Source organism: Delphinus delphis, chromosome 1, assembly GCF_949987515.2.
Source record: "Delphinus delphis chromosome 1, mDelDel1.2, whole genome shotgun sequence".
Taxonomy (NCBI): Eukaryota; Metazoa; Chordata; class Mammalia; order Artiodactyla; family Delphinidae; genus Delphinus; species Delphinus delphis.
Window position 1 is genome coordinate 132,494,670 of NC_082683.1, and position 20,549 is coordinate 132,515,218.

The 20,549-nt window shown below is 45.4% G+C and overlaps 1 protein-coding gene across 1 annotated transcript in view; it reads left to right on the top strand.

The window, feature by feature from the left end:
- Positions 1-9,590, top strand: part of BRINP2 (BMP/retinoic acid inducible neural specific 2) — a 117,687-nt gene extending 108,097 nt beyond the window's left edge. Inside the window, exons 5-8 of the mRNA XM_060009723.2 lie at positions 423-528; positions 3,072-3,308; positions 5,775-5,997; positions 7,578-9,590. Coding sequence (XP_059865706.1) covers positions 423-528; positions 3,072-3,308; positions 5,775-5,997; positions 7,578-8,694 — 1,683 coding nt within the window. The 3' untranslated portion in view covers positions 8,695-9,590. The remainder of the gene's footprint in view (positions 1-422; positions 529-3,071; positions 3,309-5,774; positions 5,998-7,577) is intronic.
- The last annotated feature ends 10,959 nt before the right edge of the window (positions 9,591-20,549 follow it).

The following is a 20,549-nucleotide window of genomic DNA, read 5'->3' on the forward strand; positions in this document are numbered from 1 at the left end:
CCCTAAAGCCTGTGAGCATCACATCAAGTGGATGCAGCTGGGCTTGCCAGCGGGCTGACAGCATCCTCATCTGCCCTCCTTTCTTCCTCTGGGGGAGGAGAAGGGGGAACTCCAACACAAAGGTTCCAGCTTCCACTGCCTACATTGAGTTTCCTCTTCCCAGACTCAGATTCCCTCTGGCTCCCTCTGAAAGGCTTCCAATTATGTACAACTCCTGCCACCAGCCCTATACCACTGATACTCCCTGTCTTAGAACAAGGGAAAAAGTGGCTTTATGCTCCTGGGGTAGGGAGATACATGCCTTTCCTTGGGCTGGTCCAGGACAGGACATAGAGCCTGAGATTGGCTGACCGGAAAAGGGAAGTGCAAAGGGAAGGTCTCAGCTTGTTATATAAACCCACCCCCTGCCCTTCCTTCTCTAGGTCACAGAGACCAGGACTGGTCCCCTGGGCTGCAGCAACTACGACAACCTGGACTCGGTCAGCTCTGTCCTGGTACAGAGTCCGGAGAACAAAGTGCAGTTACTCGGTAAGGAGCCCTGTGACGTTTTTACACTTTCCATACACGGTAAAAAACAACAACAACAACAACAACTTAGATCACCAAAAGGAAAAAGTCCTGCCTGCCCCATTTGGCTAAACCCTTCTGAAGACAAGAACTACCACTAGTTCTGGAACTTGTATTTAACAACTTTCCATCATTCTTTTGAGAAAACTTCTGACATGGTTCACTTTACACCTCGACCATTGCTCAAACCACTGGACACCCAAATCCTCCCACCTCCCATCCTTTCCAGGACCTCTGTCACTATCCTACAGCAACAGCACATCCATCATCATATACCTTGATCTCGTTGGCGATCTCCTTTGATGTCCAAAGAACTCTCTGCTTTATCCTAAGTACACATTGGGGAGTAGCTGGCCTTTGCAGAGTGGTTATGGGGTACCGTCTCTAGCTTGACTAAGAGCTACACAAACTGTGGGACCATTGGTTAACCTGAGAGTGTTCCCTGCTTTCTGTTACTAGTCTGCAGTCTTCAATGGGAGATCAAAGCCAGGAGAAGAGTTTGAGAAGAATAGGAGCCTTAACTGGGGACAAAACAGGCAGAAACAGAAAAGCGAAAGGAAGGGGAACGACCCTAGGTCTGGAGCTGGGAGATAAGGGGAGGCACTCAGCTCCTGCTGTCTGTCCCCCAAGCATCCTGGGGGCAGAGCCATGCAAACTGATTCAGACAGAGCTGTTTGGCAATGGGAAAAGTTCATTCTTCTTAAGGCCTGAGTTGGACTCTGTTTAGGATATTATTGTCTTGGTATTATAAAATCGATAGCCGTCACCCAGGATCTGTGATTACAAATTCCAGGCAACCTGAGCCAGACGTAACCCCTCAATGCTTTAGGCATCAAGAAGCATACAAAAAGGAGGAAAAGACTCCTGTATTTAAAGCCGCCCAATGCAATTAGCATCCCTCTTCTCTTAGGTCCCTGGATGGGCTGAAGTTCAGAGTGTCTGGTGGTTCATTTGGAATAGTTTATGCTATTTAATTTTATAGCCCATCACTCATGCAGACATTGCTCGGGGCACTTATTTTGTAGCAATAGGAAATGTTAGGAGGAGGAGGGAGCTAATGGGGGAGGTGAAAGGAAAGGACTTGGAGAGGGCTGAGTGTTGAAAGCAAGCGTGTGTGGACAGCGTGCATGGGGAGGGCTGCTCAAGTGCCACTGTGGGCACGTCAAGAAAGGAAGGTTTAGCAGCCGTTCAGAACAGGAGGTAGATCACAAACAAGAACAACAAACATCTACCACGGCTGCAATTCTAAGTTATATTTTGAGGTCTGCCGAGACTGGGTTACATACTTTGGGCTCTCTGATTTCCTGCCAAGGACAAGGTCAAGGGTGTGACAATAAAGAGCTGGCAGATATCTGATGAAAGGGGAGCTCATCCCGTCCAGAAGTCCTCGCGTCCCTCCCTCTCCTGGCACAGTTTCTCCCAGTGTCCCTGCTGGGAGAGCCTCCTGCAGGTCTGACCTCGAACCGGGCTGGGCTGCAACCAAAGGCATGCCCGTCCTTCATTCACCTCTGGATATGCTTCCAACAGCCGCCCTGTGTGGCTTGAAGCCAACTAGGAATCTGTTCTGCTGCTGGTGAACCAATATCCACCACAGATGGGTAGGAAAACTGAAGCTCGGAGCAATTTAGTGGGTTATATTCAAGACCAGAGGCAGCTAATTAGAAAAGAGAGCTGAGAGACATTCATATCTATCCAGGCTCAACTGAACTTGGGGCATCCATCGCCATCTTGCTTTCACATCGCATTAAGGGTTAAACCCTGAGATAGGCAGCCAGTCCCAGTTATGCAGTATGACCCAATGGGACAAGGACAGGGTCTGACACCAAGCTGACTTTCCCAGCACTGTGACCTGGGCAGGTCACCGTGGTCACTGGACTGGGATTTCCTCATTATAAGAGCCTCAGTATGACCACAGTGTTGCTTGTAGTTGTATATGGAAAGTGCTTGCTGTAGTGCCTGGCCACTGTGTACCCACATCACCTTGTCCCTACCTCCTAAGCAGGACAGCCTCCTTGGTCATCGGGGCTAAGGTGGGAGGCCCAGGAGGGTCAGCATTCAGAAGTATCCTAGGAGGCCTGCCTCTCACCTCAGAGAAGCTAGAAACAGGATGGCAATTGGAGGCAGAGCAAAAAAGCCCATCAAGCCTTGATTCTTCCCCCACGAGGGCTATAAGCTCTTCCTTTATCTGAAACATCTTCCCATTTCCATCCTAGAAATGCTGACACGTAGCCAATAAGCCCGTTCATATGATATGCACGCTCTCAATTTGGCTGATGTGAGGGGTTTGACTAAGCCTTGAGCTTTGACGTGCCCCATCTGTCACTGGGACAGCAATAACCCTGTGTCCCAACCAGCTCAGCAGGATCGGGGCCTGGGGTGGCCATTCTTGGGCCCAGCATGCACAAGTCAGCAGAACCCCAGCTGGGGATCCTGCAGCCTTGGGTGTGGGAAACCGAGTACTCCCTGGCCCTGCCCGGCAGTTCCCCGACTCGTCCTTTCCTTAGGCCTGCAGGTGCTGCTGCCCGAGTACCTGCGGGAGCGCTTCGTGACCGCTGCGCTCAGCTACATCACATGCAGCTCTGAGGGCGAGCTCATCTGCAAGGAGAATGACTGTTGGTGCAAGTGCAGCCCCACCTTCCCAGAATGCAACTGTCCTGACGCTGACATCCAGGCCATGGAGGACAGCCTGCTGCAGATCCAGGACTCCTGGGTGACTCACAACCAGCAGTTTGAGGAGTCAGGTGAGCAGTCAGTCAGCCCAGATTTCCTCCCTGTCAATGGGAGGTGGCTGAGAGGTACGGGGTAAGAACCCGGGGCGCTCAGCTTGGCTCCTGGCTCAGCCGCTTAACTGGCTGGGTGACCTCCAGCAGGTTATATGACCACCCCAAGTCTGAACTCATTTTCTTTTTTTGTATATGCAAACAGACCTAATACCTACCAAAGTGATGCGTTTCAAGGACTTAATAAGCTAAGGTAAATATAATTGAGGCCATAGGCCTTGTCTGTCTTGTTTGCCACAGATTCCACAGTGCCTGCACACAAGGTGCACAGTGAATATTTGTTGAATGAATGAGGCACACGGCATGTTTCTAGGAGGCACCGAGTACATGCTGGTGATTGCTTATTGCAGGTATAACTGATATCAATGTCACCTTGAGACTAAGATTCAGAGGGCTTGGTTTTGAGTTCTTATTCCGTGTTATGGCTTGAATGTTTGTATCCCCTCAAATTCATATGTGGAAAATCTGATGCCCAAGGTGATGGTATTAGGAGGTGGGGACTTTGGGATTTGATTAGGTCCTAAGGGCCGAGCTCTCATGAACGGGATCAGTGCTCATATAAAGGAGGCCCCAGAGAGATCCCTTACCTCTTCCAACATGTGAGGACCCAGCAAGAATTTTGCCATCTGCAACCCAGAAGAGGGCCTTCACCAGAACCTGCCAGCAGCCTCCTGATCCTGGACTTCTGGCCTCTGAAAATACATTTCTGTTGTTTACGCCACCCAGTCTGTGGTATTTTGTTATAACAGCTTGGACAGACCTCACACACTCTATTACTGACCCTTTGTCTAACTTTGCTTTAGCCCTGAAGCTCCTCAGTGCCTCCATTTCTTCATCTGTAAATGAGGGAAAATGATAATAATAGGTGGATGGATGGCCCATATGGAGCAATGTAGATAAAGTATAAAGAACTCTGCGTGATACGCTCATACATTTCAGTATTAAATGAATAATAGTTATATGGATGTATCTCAAAAAAACAATACTGGATAAAACAAAGCAAATGAAAAAGGTTATGTATTATATATACATAATTGTATTTAAATAACATTTATATGTAATACTGTAATAACATATTAAATATAATACATATTTAGTACTATTTGATGTTTAAAACATACTAGCCAATACTTAATATTTTTATGGATAAATATATTTTTAGAAAACGTTAAAAAATATAGTAATAAAGAAAACATTCAAGAGAGTAGTTACATCTAGATAAAGATGGAGGGGGAAGTTTAGGGCCTTCAAGTATATTTGCTTTGCCATATTTCTTTTAAAAAAAAATCTGAATTCAGTATGGCAAAATGGCAAACTCTAGGTGGTGGGCACATGGGAGTTTATCTTGTTATTCTCTGTGCTGTTTTGTATACCTAAGTGTTTCATAAAAAGAACTGTGCACACACTACTAGTTGTTAATGTCATTACTAGGTGTGATTTTTCCAGTCATCTGGGTGGGGGCTGAAGAACCAGGGACTTGAGAAATCAGAATGAACTGAGGCCCCAGGCATTGCCATCTCAGGTCTTAAACAAGGCATTCAGTTGCTAAGGAGAGTATCATATTCCGGCCCCCCAGCTGCATTGGACCAATGGTGGTGGGATGCGTTAGGTAATGCTAGAGTGTGTGGGAAAGGACTTTGGGCTTTCAGCACTAGGGATTACTGCCAGTGAGTGAAGGAGGACTGTCCAGACCCCCATCAGGAGACGTGATGGCTGCAGGTTCCAAGTAAAAGCAGGTGCATAGACAGAGATCTGAACGTGAATTCAGAAAACACACTGTGCCCAGGAAGCTCTGAGGAGGACTCAGACTTGCAGTAGGAGCTAAGAACCAGAAAGCACATTGCTTCCGGGTTAGTTTCAAGAAAGAATGGGTGTCTGGCCAAGAGGTAAATCTCAAAAGAGAGGAAAGGTGTTCTAGAGTCAGAGAGAAGGACGTGGAGGGAAGAGGCTGGTCTCAGGGACTGAAAGGCTTCTAAGAAGACTTCTGAGCTGGGTGCTCCCTCTTCTGTGTCTGCATTTGCCAGTCTTGTCCGCCCTCACCTTCATGAGTGCCTCACACCTTCCCTAAGGGTGTGGTGGTGTGATTGAAGAAGATTGTGCATGAATTATAAGGCGGTATAAAGGGCAAGAGAGATGCATCCCAAGGTCATTGGCCCTGTGGGTGGTGACAGAGATGTGTTTTGAAATTCAGAAGCATATTAGAAACAGGAAGGTTGGGAAAGAATCCATATCTTAAGGTATGTCAATCATCTCTGAATAAGGCTGTTTGAAAAGAAAGAAATAAAAGGGCCCGGGAGGGTGGATGTGAAGCCTCCTTCCTCATACAGTGACTGAAGGGCGGGCTGGGTCTGGGGGGAGGGGGGAGGTCCTCCTGATGGGCACCCATCCAGGTGCCCCTCAGCTCAGCTCTCGTGTTCTTACCCACAGAGGAATTCCAGGCCCTGCTGAAGCGGCTGCCGGACGACAGGTTCCTGAACTCCACAGCCATCTCCCAGTTCTGGGCCATGGACACCAGCCTCCAGCACCGCTACCAGCAGCTGGGAGTCAGCTTGAAAGTGCTGTTCAAGAAGACCCATCGGATCGTCCGCCGGCTCTTCAACCTCTGCAAGCGCTGTCACCGGCAGCCCCGCTTCCGCCTGCCCAAGGAGAGGTGAGCGCCCCAGATGCCCGAGCCAGAGCACGTCACCCATGACGGCCACTGAGGCCGGGGAGGGCCCCTGTCCAACACAGCAGAGCTGGGAATGCTGACGCACACGCGGCCTGTTAGCGTCTCCTATTATCTTGACATACTTGCGTGTCATTCTCAGTTATGAGTTGCATCTGAAGTGGGAGAGAGAGAAAAAAAACAGAGAGGCTAATTTTACTTTTATATAAATTATAGTCGATTCGAATGTTATTCTAATAATACTCTAATTCTCACTTACTCATTTCTATTTTAGTAAGTCTTTTAGGAAAGAAAAGGGTGGAGTTAAAGCTTTCAGACCAATTGCGTATGATGAGAAACACACACAATAGATTGTTTCCAGCAAGTGACTCTGCTCTGAGTCATAGGAGGGAAGCGAGCGGAGGGCCTGTGCCCTCGGGAACAGAGTGGGGCTGGATTGTCACAGGCCCTCATGCCTCCATCCGCTCCTTCACACGTGCATCCAACAAGCCTTTAGTAAGTCCACCTCGCATGTCCTAATATTAAGCAGTGAGGGATATTTGTTACTTGAGAAGATATAATAAATATACAGGAACATCAAAATTATAAAATTATTATGTGGCAGCCACTTAAAAGCATGTTCCTGGACCGTAAATCAAAGGCATGGTCTAATAATAGTAAAGGTCAGAGAGAAAAGCCACCCAGGAGAAGGACCTCTTGGCCAGATTGTGTGGGAGGAAATGGAAGTGGGCTGGTACGTGGGAGCCAGAGCATTCCAGGAGGGGGCGCTGCCCTCACAGCAACCCAGGGGTGCACTTCTAACTGAGGCACAGGTAACGAGGGACATATGAGTGAGAGGACAGACCGGCAAGGGCATTTGAGAAAGGTTCATTTTTTTTTTTTTTTTCCTAACACATAGTTAGGAAATGCTTACCAGGCACCAGGAACAATCCTAGTTTCTGAGAATACGTTGGGGAATAATGCAGGGTCCCTGCTTTCACGGCATATGCAGGGAAGCCATCTCTGAACAGGTCAACGATAAATAAACACAGTCCACTTTGATAATGAACATTGCTGTGAATCGCATCAAAGCAGGGTGATGTGACAGAGAGGGACTGGGCGGTGCTTTGGACAGGGGAGTAGCTGAAGACCTCTTTGAGGAGGTATCGTAAGAGCTGAAGTCTAAACCTTAAGAGGGAGCCAGCCATAGAAAAGTCCTATCCTTGGTGGGAGGTTTCTAGAAAGGACAGAGACTGTGAAGGGGGAAAGAGGTTGGCATGACATTGGAAAGTTTGGAGAGCCAGTTGTTGGAAGATCTTATTTAAGAGGCTGAAAACTAGATTGGATACGAAAGGCGCTGCAGATCTTCTGTAGGCTTTTGAATAAGGGAATGAGGTGGTACCTTGGAGGGAGGAAGTAACTTGTTTGGTTATCCCAAAGGGGTAAAGTAGGGTTTCTGTCATTCAGAGAACCTGGGGCTTTTATCTTCCTTATCACCTATTAGTCAAATCTCCTGCCACCCTCAGGGAAGCAGCAGTGTGTGGCTTCCTATGACTCTTGCTTCATTTTTATCCCCCCTCCCAAAGGTCTTTGTCCTACTGGTGGAACCGTATCCAGTCCCTCCTCTACTGTGGAGAGAGCACCTTCCCTGGCACCTTCCTGGAACAGAGCCACAGCTGCACCTGCCCCTACGACCAGTCCTCCTGCCAGGGCCCCATCCCTTGTGCCTTGGGCGAAGGGCCCGCCTGTGCCCACTGTGCCCCAGACAACAGCACACGCTGTGGGAGCTGCAACCCAGGCTACGTGCTCGCCCAGGGCTTGTGCCGCCCCGAGGTGGCCGAGTCGCTGGAGAACTTTCTGGGGCTGGAGACAGACCTGCAGGACCTGGAGCTGAAGTACCTGCTGCAGAAGTGGGACAGCCGCATCGAGGTGCATTCCATCTTCATCAGCAATGACATGCGCCTGGGCAGCTGGTTCGACCCTTCCTGGAGGAAACGCATGCTGCTCACCCTCAAGAGCAACAAGTACAAGCCCGGGCTGGTGCACGTGATGCTGGCCCTGTCCCTGCAGATCTGCCTCACCAAGAACAGCACCCTGGAGCCTGTCATGGCCATCTACGTCAACCCCTTTGGGGGTAGCCACTCTGAGAGCTGGTTCATGCCCGTGAACGAGGGCAGTTTCCCAGACTGGGAAAGGACTAATGTGGATGCTGCTGCCCAGTGCCAAAACTGGACTATTACCTTGGGCAACAGGTGGAAGACCTTCTTTGAGACAGTCCATGTTTACCTACGGAGCCGAATCAAGTCCCTGGACGACAGCTCCAATGAGACGATCTACTACGAGCCTCTGGAGATGACCGATCCCTCCAAGAACTTGGGCTACATGAAAATCAACACGTTGCAGGTCTTTGGCTACAGCCTGCCCTTTGACCCGGATGCCATCCGGGACTTAATTCTCCAGTTAGACTACCCGTATACTCAAGGTTCCCAGGACTCTGCCCTCTTGCAGCTCATCGAGCTTAGGGACCGGGTCAACCAGCTTTCCCCACCTGGCAAGGTGCGGCTTGACCTTTTCTCCTGCTTGCTCCGGCATCGGCTCAAACTGGCCAACAATGAGGTGGGCAGGATCCAGTCGTCTCTGAGGGCTTTCAACTCCAAGCTGCCAAACCCTGTGGAGTATGAGACAGGCAAACTCTGTAGCTAATGGGGGACCCACTCCAGTGCCGGGCAGGGAGGGGATCCATGAATCCGGGGTGCAAAGATCTAAGCCCTCACCTTAGTGCCAACGGGGTGTTCCCTTAAGACTGCACCCAGCAGATGGGACTCGGGGCTTGAACTGAAGCAGGCAGGAGAGAAGGAAACAGCCGCCGCACACATGCACACACCACGCGTGTGCACACGCGCGCACACTCACAAGGGGAGGCGAGCACTCAGCAGCCTTGTATCTGTGAAGCCGGTGCTTTCTCATGAATGCAGTTGAAGGAGAGGGAGCCAGGGAGAGCTTCAGAAAAGGAACCAGCCCAACTGTGCTACACACAAATTCTTAAAAGTGATTCTCAGCATTCAAGAAAGCAAGAGGGAACAACAATGGGAGAGGTGGGAGCACCGCCTCCCCCTCCGTGGAGTCACTTTTGTATTCTTTTTAGCCAGATTTCTTAAATGGCGTTGTTTCATGATTCCCCACAGTGGTTCTTACTTTTTGTTCGCTGCCTCCTCTGAGCCCTCCAGACACAGACCGTTCCTCAAGCCAGCTCCCTTGGGGAAACAGGAGGCGACACCCACGGAGGACCACTCAGGGCAGCCAGGCAGCCCTGCTGCCCTCCCTCTCCCTCGGCCCCCTTGCTTCCTTGGCCTCCCCAGTGTCAGGGCCTGGCTGGCTCCACGTTCCCCTTGTGGTCCAGCCAGAGCTCCTCTCCCAACAGCATCTGTTCTGTCCAAGAAAGCAGCTCTGTCAAGTTAGAGACAATGTATAAGGAAATGTTCTTTTTAAAAAACAAAAAAACAAAAAATATTTATTTTGTGATTGTTTTTCTTGTCAATCTGCTCCAGCCACATGAACGTATGAGTAAAAACTTGCCTGGTTTAATATATATATGTTTTAAAAAGGCTGTTTTTTAGGGGAAAAAATGAGAGAGAAAAGAGAGGGGAAAAAAAGAGTATAGTTCCCTGGGCTGCCTGGATTTTTAAAAATTGGGTGTCCATGGATGGAGGCTATTGCTATGTAGGAGGCTGGTTGATCTGTGTACACACAAGTGCATGCATGTCTGGCTTGAATGTGTGTGTGTGTGTGAGAGAGAGAGAGAGAGAGAGAGAGAGAGAGAGAGAGAGAGAGAGAGAGAGAGAGAGAGAGAGAGGGAGGGAGGGAGAGAGAGGGAGAGGGAGGGAGGGAGGGAGAGGGAGAGGGAGAGAGAGAGAGAAATTGACATTAAATAAAGAATGGAGTGAGGCAAAACTCCAGAGAGTTACCTGGCTTGCCCACCTCCTTTTTTCCCATGTGTGAGGGCTAACACAGGTCTGACAACCAGGATAGGCCACTATCAGGAGAGTAGTAGAGAAGTTCTTGCTTTCCAGGAGAACTGTAGCCTCTGTGCCTAGGGCAAATGCCTGCTAACAGGGGTTTCTCTTTGCCTGCACTGCTGTGGACATCAGGAGAAGTTTTCATCTTCTGCATCTTATGGTCTGGGATTGCCTTTGAGGAAATTGGGAACCATGCAGACATGGCCTTGGTTTTCTCCATTCTGTCTGATTACTACTTTCCCAGCCTAAAAGTCAGGTTTGACATAAGCCACACAGAACAATGCATCATTCTCCCTTAGTGCCTCCCCCAGGTGGTATGAGAAGCATTTTATAGCAGATCTTTTAGAGAACCAATTCTCTGTCTGTTCTCCACATGATCCAAGTACAGTGTGTAGGCATGACAACCCCCATCTTATTCAGGCGAAAGTCACCATGTAAATACTAAGTACCTCATTCCTTACCTGTGGTACATCTTGGTCGGTACAAAATGAATTGGGAGACAGGATGGTCATGTCTCTCTGCCCAGAGCCATCTTCGTTTATTTTTGCAAAGAGAGGAATTCAGCAGTCTATTACTGTCCCATCCATCCAGGAGGACCTGAAATCCTTGATAGATAAGCAGCCTAGGGCATTTCTTTCTTCACAACTCCCCTGAAGGCTTCTACTGTAGAAACACAGAGTGATGGAATGATTTAGGGATGAACACAGGTATTGGCTGCCTATTTCTGGTTCAGCCGCTGCTTACTTTGGGCAGTTTATGTCAAGCTCCTCGTCTGTGGAAGATGGAACCAACAGATGTCATTTTCATCAGTGGGGGTGTTGATGTGCCAAAGGAGTGTGCATTTGTTGGGAAAGGGGTTGCAACTGGTAGGAAGGCTTTGATACCTTCCCAGGATGGGGTTTGAGAGGTGTAAGGCAGACAGGAGAGTCTGATTGTAGCATTCTGAGTGTGCATATCTATATGCTGTAGGAGTGGGTGGGCAGAGGCTTTCACCCACAAACTAAAGGCACACCGTGCACAGCAATATTCAGAGTGGGGAGGAAAGCAATTGAGAAAGCGCTGTGCACAAAATTAGCAGTTGCATCCTCAGTAGCGTGAAGGTAGTTGTCCCAGTGGGAACTGAGTCAGTACACGAGGGCGCACATCCCACCTGAGCCAGTCGCACAGCTGAGGGGTGGGAACCCTCAGCTGTCAGTCTCTGAATCAGAGAGCAGACGGGGGGAAAAGCCCACCTATAGAGTTATTAGGAAGGATGCTGCATCTCCTTACCTCAGACTCCTTGTCTTAGGAAGGCTCTGGGAAGATGCTGGTATGATATGGTTTTAGAAATATATGCATCTAGTTACAAAGATTTCCACTGCTTGCCTGCTGGAAGGTTTAAACCATGAAGCTGAGTGTATCAACTCCATCTAAAAGTACTATTACACGTTGGTAAATATTTAGGAGTGCCCTTCTGAGCCCAGAAGCAAGTACCATATTGATAGAGGGTCTAAAAGACATTAATAATTAATTACAGTAGTAGACATGTTTATATTTGACCTACTTACCTGATATCTGTGACAGATGTCTGACTCCTCCGTTCCAAGGCAGTGATGGGGTATCTGGTGTAGAAGAGCTTGGATCAAAGCAGCAGACCAAAGACTTGGCTTCCACAAGGCAGGTGGAGGAAGTCGGCGGGTGGGGGGGGGGGGCGGGGTAAAGGATGGGCAGGATTTCTTAAGAGGCTTTTAAAAGCTTGAAACCATGAATTCAGCATGAGTTTCTCAGAAAGCTAGGCTGAGAAATGCCATAAGGAAAGGCTGTCCCCAAATGATTGCCTTAAGAGTCTATAATAATCAGAAGATGTGAGTTATCTTTTCTCAGACACGGTTGCAAATCAAGAATTGTCATTAATTAATTAGTACTAGGTTTGTCAATGTTGGTGAACTCATCGTGGAATTAAGAGCCAAATCACAATTCAGTTACTAGATAGAACAATCGGAAATTCAAGCATCAGTTGTAAGCCCAAAGAACTAATACATCAAATGCTAATCTGATGCCCTAATGTTCGAGACTAATACCTCTAACACTAAATAATACATTTAATACCTGCTGCTGATAATATAATGCATACTCGTGCCTCCATAGCCAAAAACAGAAATGAAGATTGCTTCACATACTGGATATCAGGAAGAGTTCAGATCCAGTCCCTGGCTTCTTTTCACAAATACGAAAATAGGGGTCATGATGGGCAGAGCTACCTTACGAGTGGTTGGAATACATCGCCTACATGTTGTCCTGCCCCCAAAAATCACCTCCAATGTCTGTCATTTCACCATGTGAGTCTGTTCTCTTGCATATAAAAGAGATCTTTTTGCCATTATATTTTGTATGAAAATTAAAATGCCCTTAGGAAGAAATAAGTCTTAGAAGTTTAGCCCTCAGGCAAAATAGAGGATTAGATTTTTGGAATTGGAAGTTTTTTAGAGGTCGTCCTGTCTACTGATTTCTGACATGAGGAAAAGGTGAAAGAACTTTCCCAAGGTTGTATCTATTAGCAGGGCTAGGAATAGCAGTCTAATCTGCTTCCTTCTCTACCTCTCTCTGCCAGTAAATGACGTCTGGGTCCTGGGAGATGACAGGGACCCAGTTCAGGGCTTGGGAGTGTGAAGGTGGGGGAAGGAAGACCATTTTCCAGGAAGCATAAGAGGACTACTAAGAGGTTAGAGTATCCTCACATCTTCTGGGATTGGTTCTAGCAAAAATAATCAGTTGCTATAACAAGTGAAAGAAAAAAGATTAAACTTTCTCCCCTGAGAAGCTTTAAACACAGAGTAGACATGTTTCCATCTAAGCCGGAGATAGAGGGATCAGCTTTCCAGTTTCCTGATGACTCTATCAGCTCAATGTTTTTTAATTACAGCATCCTGCCTCCAATTTCTTGCTATTTTCTAGAGACCATCAATTTGACTTTGAATATCTTTACAAATCTGGTACTTTCTGCAAAACATCTTCTGTGTAAAAGCTAGAGGTATCTGGGTACCACTAACCTCCAAAGGCCTTAGGCTGCAGTCACCATGGCAACACTCTGATATGCCCTGAGAGTCCTTACTCCTTCCAACAGAAGAGCAAGAGGTCATGGACCGAAGGAGCCACCCAAGGCACAAAAGTAAGGCCTTAACTCCAGACGTGGAAGGATAGATGGGAAAATTCAGGTAGTATGACTGGGCTGTAGACACACAACTTTCTTCTGGTTTCTTGTTCTGGTTCTGCCACCAGCCAGCTTTGTAACTGTGGGCAAGTCACTCCACTTCTCTGGGAGTTTGCTCCCCTGTGGACGAGGGAGTTGGGTTTGCTATGCAGGTACTGGGGGACATTCTAGTGCTATCCTTTCATGATGTTAAAAGCAGTGTGGTACAGAACACGCATATGCCCTCAGTCAGACAGATCTGGATTCCCACGTTGGCTCCACACTTACATTTAAGCGACCTTAATTCTTGGTTTGTCCCCTTATCTGTAACCCAACAGCTTCATCCCTACCTCCCTAAGATTTTTCTTTCCTTTCTCTTTCTGAACACTCGCTTCTCTCCCTACTTTTGCTCCATACTCTCCAACATCCAGAACACATGTGTACCTTCAATTCTCTAAAACTCAATCCCATTTCTTCCCTCCCTCCCTCCCTCCTTCCTTTCCTCCCTTTTTCCTTCTTTTATGTATTCTTTTGGGCCAGGAAGAATTGTACAACATAATGTGAGGGATGGGGATGCATAAACAAAGCAGAGTGGTGCATTCTCTAGTAGAGATGGGCAAAGTCTTGACGGAGAGCACAGAAAGGGAGCAAATCACTCCCTGGAAGAGACACGGGTGACATTTGTTGTGAACCTTCTAATAACTATGGAAGCAATCGTCCAGGTCTCCATAAGATTTACATATTTATGAGGGAAAGATTTAACATGTAACGCATGCCTCCCTTCTCGGAGGGCAGAGGAGAGCAATGACAGTAGCAGAGCCTCACTGAAGGCACACACTACATTTGGCTGGTGCCCTTATTTGTAGCTGCTGAGCCCCGTGTCAGCACCTTGTTATGCAGTCCAAGACACAAGGCACTGCCATGGGAGATCTGTTTGCTAGAGGAGATGCGTCCTCTCCTGGAGGGTGAAGTGTTCTATAATCAAGGCTTCCCAACTTTAATGTGTGTATGATTCACCTGCAATTTGAATTCAGCAGGTCTGTGGGAGCCCAGATTTTCTGCACTTCTAAGAAGCTCCCTGGCAATACTGCTGCTGCTGGTCTGAAGACCATACTTGAAGGGGCAAACTCTTAGAGAGTATGCCTGTTATTATCTTCCTGCAGTTCTCAGGACTCTTAAAAAAAAAAAAAAAGGAGGCTCCTAGGAAGCACAGGGGCTAAGGAAACAAAAGGTCAGTGATGTCTGGCCAGGAGGTGCAGACCTGACTTATGAAAATCTTGGTGCTCCCCTAGTCTTTAATCTCTCAACCAGTTAGGAGGCAGGTGCCTGACCTATATATACCAATAGTCTAAGCAAAGAGAGGAGAGAGGAGAGAAAGAAAAAAGGAAACTTAACTAAATCAAAATTCTGTGGGCTGAGAGCTAGCTTGCTTGTGAATGTGTTTACAGGTAAGCAGACCCACAGACCAGCTGAATCATGCTGGCTGAGAAAAGGGCTTTTCCCCCCAAGCCCATCAGAGTAAATCTGTTCATAAGTGGGACAGGGAGTACTTGTCACGCTACAGAAACATACGTCAGACAAGATGATTAAATCCGCAGCAGCAATGTGCAAGCACCCAGAGGCCCCAAACTTCAGACTGCTAAGGTACCATGCCACCTCTAGGCACCTAATCTAAGAAATAGAATGAATTATTTCTGTTTTCAATTCTGTCCTCCTCTCTTCCAGCCTGTGCGATTACTACCCTTGCAGCATTAATAAAAACAGCCACCAGAATTTATGTAAGGTCATTCTTCCAAGGATCTCAAACTTGGAGGAATGAATCAATCAATGTTATTTATCAAGCATTTTCAGATAAGAGGTGTGGGGAATAAAAAGAAACATGTATTTAGTATGTACACTCCCTTAATTTGAAAATTTTGCAGATGACTTATAGAATAAAACTTGGGAGAGGCTATACAGCTAAGTGAATGCAGAAGCTGGACTTAGCATACTTTCTGGAGTCAGGCTGCTTTGGTTCAAATCCCATCTCTGTCATTTACAATTGTGAGGGGTGGGATATGTCATTTCATCTCTTTCAGCCTCAGTTTGCACATCTGTAAAAGGGGGACAATAACTGTGTGGATATCATAGGATGTTGTGATGGTAAAATAAGGTAAAGCATATAAAGGGTAGAGCAAGCTCACAGTAGCTATTACATTAGATAGTTTCTATGTTTGGGGGAAAGGGAAGGGAAGGAAAGAAGTAAAGGAAAGCAAAGGAAAGGAAAAAGAAATATATTACTCACTTGCAAAAGCAGACTTCTTCCTGGAAACAGAGAAGTTTATCATCTGGGCCATTATATCAGGGTCACTGGGTAATATAATAGAAAAGGTCTTCAATTACAGTTCTGTGGCAGACATAGATAAGACATTCAAACAGATATTTCTTATATAGATCCTCTAAAAAAGCAGAGAATATAATAACATCACTCATCACCAAAATGCCTGTGCCTGCCTAGGTCACATGGCCCAGGTACATTGTTTCTGATGCTGTAACCTATTAGAGTGATAGAGGTTGGAGTATCAGAGAGAATGGCTAGTTAACATGCCCATTAGACTGTCTCTTTCAAAGAGCGCATCTTAAGCACACCACTAGCAAGTACTGGATTGCAGGCGATTCCTAGTTGAATTCCTTGATGGGGAACCACGGTATAGTACTACCATAACATTTTTAGATACAGACATGAGAGAGGCAGAGTTTCTATTCCAGTTATAGTAGAAGTAGAAGACATGGATAGGCAGAAAGGTGGGGTAATGTTCTAAGAAATGGGGGCAGAATGAGCCTAGGTACATATTCCTAGACACAGTGATGAGTCAGCCTAATGTTCACATTCCAGATCCACCCTCCTGCCCTTCATTCTTTTCATTTTCAAATAAGAATTTTATTGAGATATGATACACAAACCATAAAGTTCACCCCTCTAAAGTGTACAGTTCAGTAGTTCTTATTCCAAAAGTTGTGCATCAATCACCACTCTCTAATTCCAGAACATTTGCCTGGCCCAAGAAAGAAATCCTTTATCCATTAGCCATCACTCTGCATTCCTCCCTGACCCCTCAGTCCTTGGCAATTACTAATCTCTTTTCTGTTTCTATAGATTTGCCTATTCTGAGCATTTCATATAAATAGAATCATATAATATGTATGATTTTCTTTTCACTTTCTTGAAAGTGTTCCTTTGAAGCACAAAGTTTAAAATGTTGATGAAGTCCAATTTATCTATTCTTTTCTTTCGTTGCTTTGGTGTCATATCTAAAACTCCATTGCCTAATCTAAGGTCACATAGATTTACAGCTATGTTTTCTTCTAAGAGTCTTTTAGTTGTACCTATTACATTTAGACCTCTGATCCATTTTGAGTTAATTTTTGTATGTAGTTTGAGAAGGGGGTCCAACTTCATTCTTTGGTATGTGTATATCTACTTGTCCCAACGTGTGTTGAAAAGATTTGTCCCCCCTAGAATTGTCTTAGCACATGTGTTGAAAATTTATTGATCATAAATGTATGGCTTGATTTCTAAACCTTCAATTCCATTCGATTGCTCTGTATGTCTATCTTAATGCCGGTTACCACACTGTATTTATTAGCCTAGCTTTGTAGTCAGTTTGGAAATCAGGAAATGTATGACCTCCAACTTTTTCTTTGTCAAGATGTTATTACTATTCTGGGGTTTTTGAAGTTCAACTTGTCATTTTCTGCAAAAAATGCGGCTGAAATTTGATAGGGATTGTGATGAATCTGTAAATCAATTTGTGGAGTATTGCCATCTTAACAATATTAAATCTTCTGATTTATAAAGATGGCATGTCTTTCCATTTAAATCTTTAATTTCTTCTGATGATATTTTGTAGTTTTTTGGTCTTAAATTCTCAGACTTCTGCTAAATTAATTCCTAAATATGTTATCCTTTTTGATACTGTTATAAATGGGATTATTTCCTTAATTTCATTTCTGGATTTTTCATTGTTTGTGTATAGAACTACAATTGATTTCCATATATTGATCTTATATCCTGAAAACTTGCTGAACTAATAAGTTCTAAATATTTTTGGAGGATTCCTTAAATTTTTCTATTTACAAGGGCATATCATTTTCAAACGTAGTCTTACTACGCCCTTTATTCTTAATGACTCTTCTTCAGCCTATACATTCTTGCTTTTGCTATCAAGATGCATTCTTGCTCTTGTTGCCTCCTGTGAGAGAAAAATAATTTTTTTTTGAATGATCTTACTGGGAGCACCTGAGGAAATTGTTTTACTGCAGAGTCAGATTGGCCTACAGAAAAACCTATCAGTCTCAACACTATTTGTGGGCACACAAATGCCTCCAAAAGCTAACACAGTAAAAAGGTGAGAATAATCAGTACTCTAAAGCGTTTGTTCAAAGTTCTCAGCTGCCTCCAAGGACCATTCAACAGCAGCAGTAATCAGATCGGCATGGGAAACCACACATAGCCTCCATACTTGTTCCCAGGACTATTTAGTTCACGCCTCCATTGTGCCAACATCACAGTGACTAATGACAGATGCTGGCTTTCACCAGCTGACCAACTCATTCTAACTGTTTAGTACCTCTTCCACAGTAGAAGTTCTCTGCTGAATGTTAACATGCAGTTCAAAAACCTTCACACTTCCTGTCCACTTTCATCCACATGCCTTTTTACTAGGCCTCTTTGTCTTCGATTTTCCAATCTTTCTCCTTTCAGGACCTTGATCAACCAACCATGCCATTCACTACTGCCCATGAGTTTATCTATAGTTTTATTTCAGGCCACTTCTGTTTCTACCCAGAGTTGATGACTAGTTGCATCTAACATCAACATTCTTCCCACTGAGAGGATATGCCCTCATCACTATCCAACACCACCACACTAGAAATAAAGGTTGGCCTTTTTACTTCTCTGTTATCTGGTCATAAAGGCCTCCCATCGGAGATACACTAATGCAACACTGATGGATGGCATTTGACTCTGGGCCACCTGCTTGATTGGCTTCCTTGTGCTCTCCAGCTTTGATATTTCCCAATCTTGGATGTACCATATCCATCTTAGAATGGATTGCTGCAGGGCTAGCCCCACCTTATGACTTGGTGGCTTTGACTGAACCCAGCTCATGATGGATACTCTTGCCACAAGGTCATTGGTATCTCATAGTCAGAAGCTCTGTATTTACCAAAGCCAAGCAGCACATCAGTAACTGTTTTCTAATGGTGACAGTCCTCTGTTGTAGATGGTAGGGACTTTCTTCAGAACCCCACAGGTCCACATTGTGATTCTTCTATTGGAGCTTCCCATAAACTCTACACACTGTCTTCGCCCACCATAGATGCTGTTAGTCCTACAGGGTCTCCTGGGTCGTATGACTCAAGTGTCAAGAACACTGCACAGCCTTGTCCTTCTGCTGAGCTTTCCTGCTTGAGACACTACTCAAAGTTCACAGGCTTTAGTGTTACCCAGTGAATGGGTTAGCAGTATTGCCAGGTACAGAATATGCTCCCTCTAGAACTTGAAAAGGCTACTAAAATTTATGCTTTCCTAGTAGTGGGAGGTGTAAGATAGATGTAATATTTTGTTGTTTAATTTGGAGAGGATGGTCTAGCTTTCTTCACAACTTCGGATCCTTAAATAGTTCATTAATGTGCTGGGGTTCTGAAGCTTTAATCTCCACCCTCTAGAGCACATCTGTTTTGCCAAGGCTTCCAACATACTTGCTTCTTCTTTCTCATCTGGTTTGATTAGCGTGACATTGTCAATATAATGGGCCAATTTGATGTCCTGTGGAATGTCAGACACTTCATACCCCTTCTAGCAATGTAACAGAGAGTCAAAGTGTTAATATAATCTGAGACAAGACCATATTTGTATACTCTTGTCCATCTCACGTAAATATGAACTGTGTCTGGTCCTCTTTTCCTATAGGGATGGAAAATAATGCACTCACCAGATCAACGGCCACTTAATATGTGTTGGAGCCTATATTAATCTGCTTTAGTAAAATCACGTCCGGCATAGCAGCTGCATTTGGGGCCACTACTTGATTTGCAGTAGTGCATCATTTGGTCGCAATTCATTCCATTTTTGTATGGGACATTCTATTGAATTAAATGGGGATTTGTCACAGATCATCACCCTTGTATTCTTTACCTCTTTGAAGGTAGCACTAATATTTACTATTTTCCCCACGTTGCAATATTATTGTTTTATTTACTCTTGGCTTGTGCGGAAGTTGCAGAGACTTCCATCCTGCTTTCACTACTATATTTCTTACTCCACAGATTAAGGAACAAATACTAAATCCAAGGGTTTCTGCCAAATAACAAGCATGTCAATTTCAATTTTTACCAGCAAATGACCATCAGGTGTGTCCTTGAACCCTGTTGATCCACTGTGAGCCAGACCAAGGATTCCAGAATTTCATTTATTTCCTGGTTCATACAGCACCACTGTATGGCAACACTCCCCAAATTGATCCCTAGATTCAACTCTAACAGGAAGGTTATTTTGGCATATTGAAGACTTTGGGTATTCCCTTTTACCAAATGCATGTCACTTAGTAAATAGCTGTAGTCCCTGGGAGAAGGACTAGAGGAATTTCAACTGAATACAATTGCAGGATCCCTTTTCATAGGAAACCAGCATCTCTTTCTGCCCTCAGTGTTCTGGTTCTGAGAACTGACTCAAGTTTGGAAACTTAACAAAGTAACAAGAATTTTAACTTGAGAGGTTTCCCTCATCTCTTCCTATCATCCATCCTTGATACCTTTTGCTTGTATAAACTAAGAAGTATCTCCTTTGCCTAATTGTCCCCTAACTTGCCTCTGAAAACACCAAGTTCCCATTAATATCTCCATACCTCTTTGGAGGTTAAATTTCCTCTCCAGCCCAACCCAAAGACCCTTGGATTTTGCCACATAATGTGGTATCTATGGCCACCTTGCTTCATTACAATAATTGCAACTACCTTGCTTCTGAGGGTTTGAGTGCCACCAATGAACCTTTGCTGTTTGGGGATATAATCAGGCTATTAGGAAGCCCAATTCTATATTAGCCTCTCCTATCATCAGCCTTGATCTACAGAGAACTGTCATGACTAAGCTGATCCAACTTTCACAAGGGTATTCCTTATCAGTATGGCACTTGGAGTGTCCTTCAGGCCCTCCCATGGAACATATTCAACTGGTGGGTTTCCAGCCTTATATAGTATATGCAGTCCAGTGTGCCAACTTCTTTGAAACTTTTGATCTATTCCTTCACCATACTCCATGGAAGTTCTAGCGTTTCTACTTCACAATATGTGGGCCTCAGCCTTTTCCAGATTCTAAAGCCCTTCTAGCAA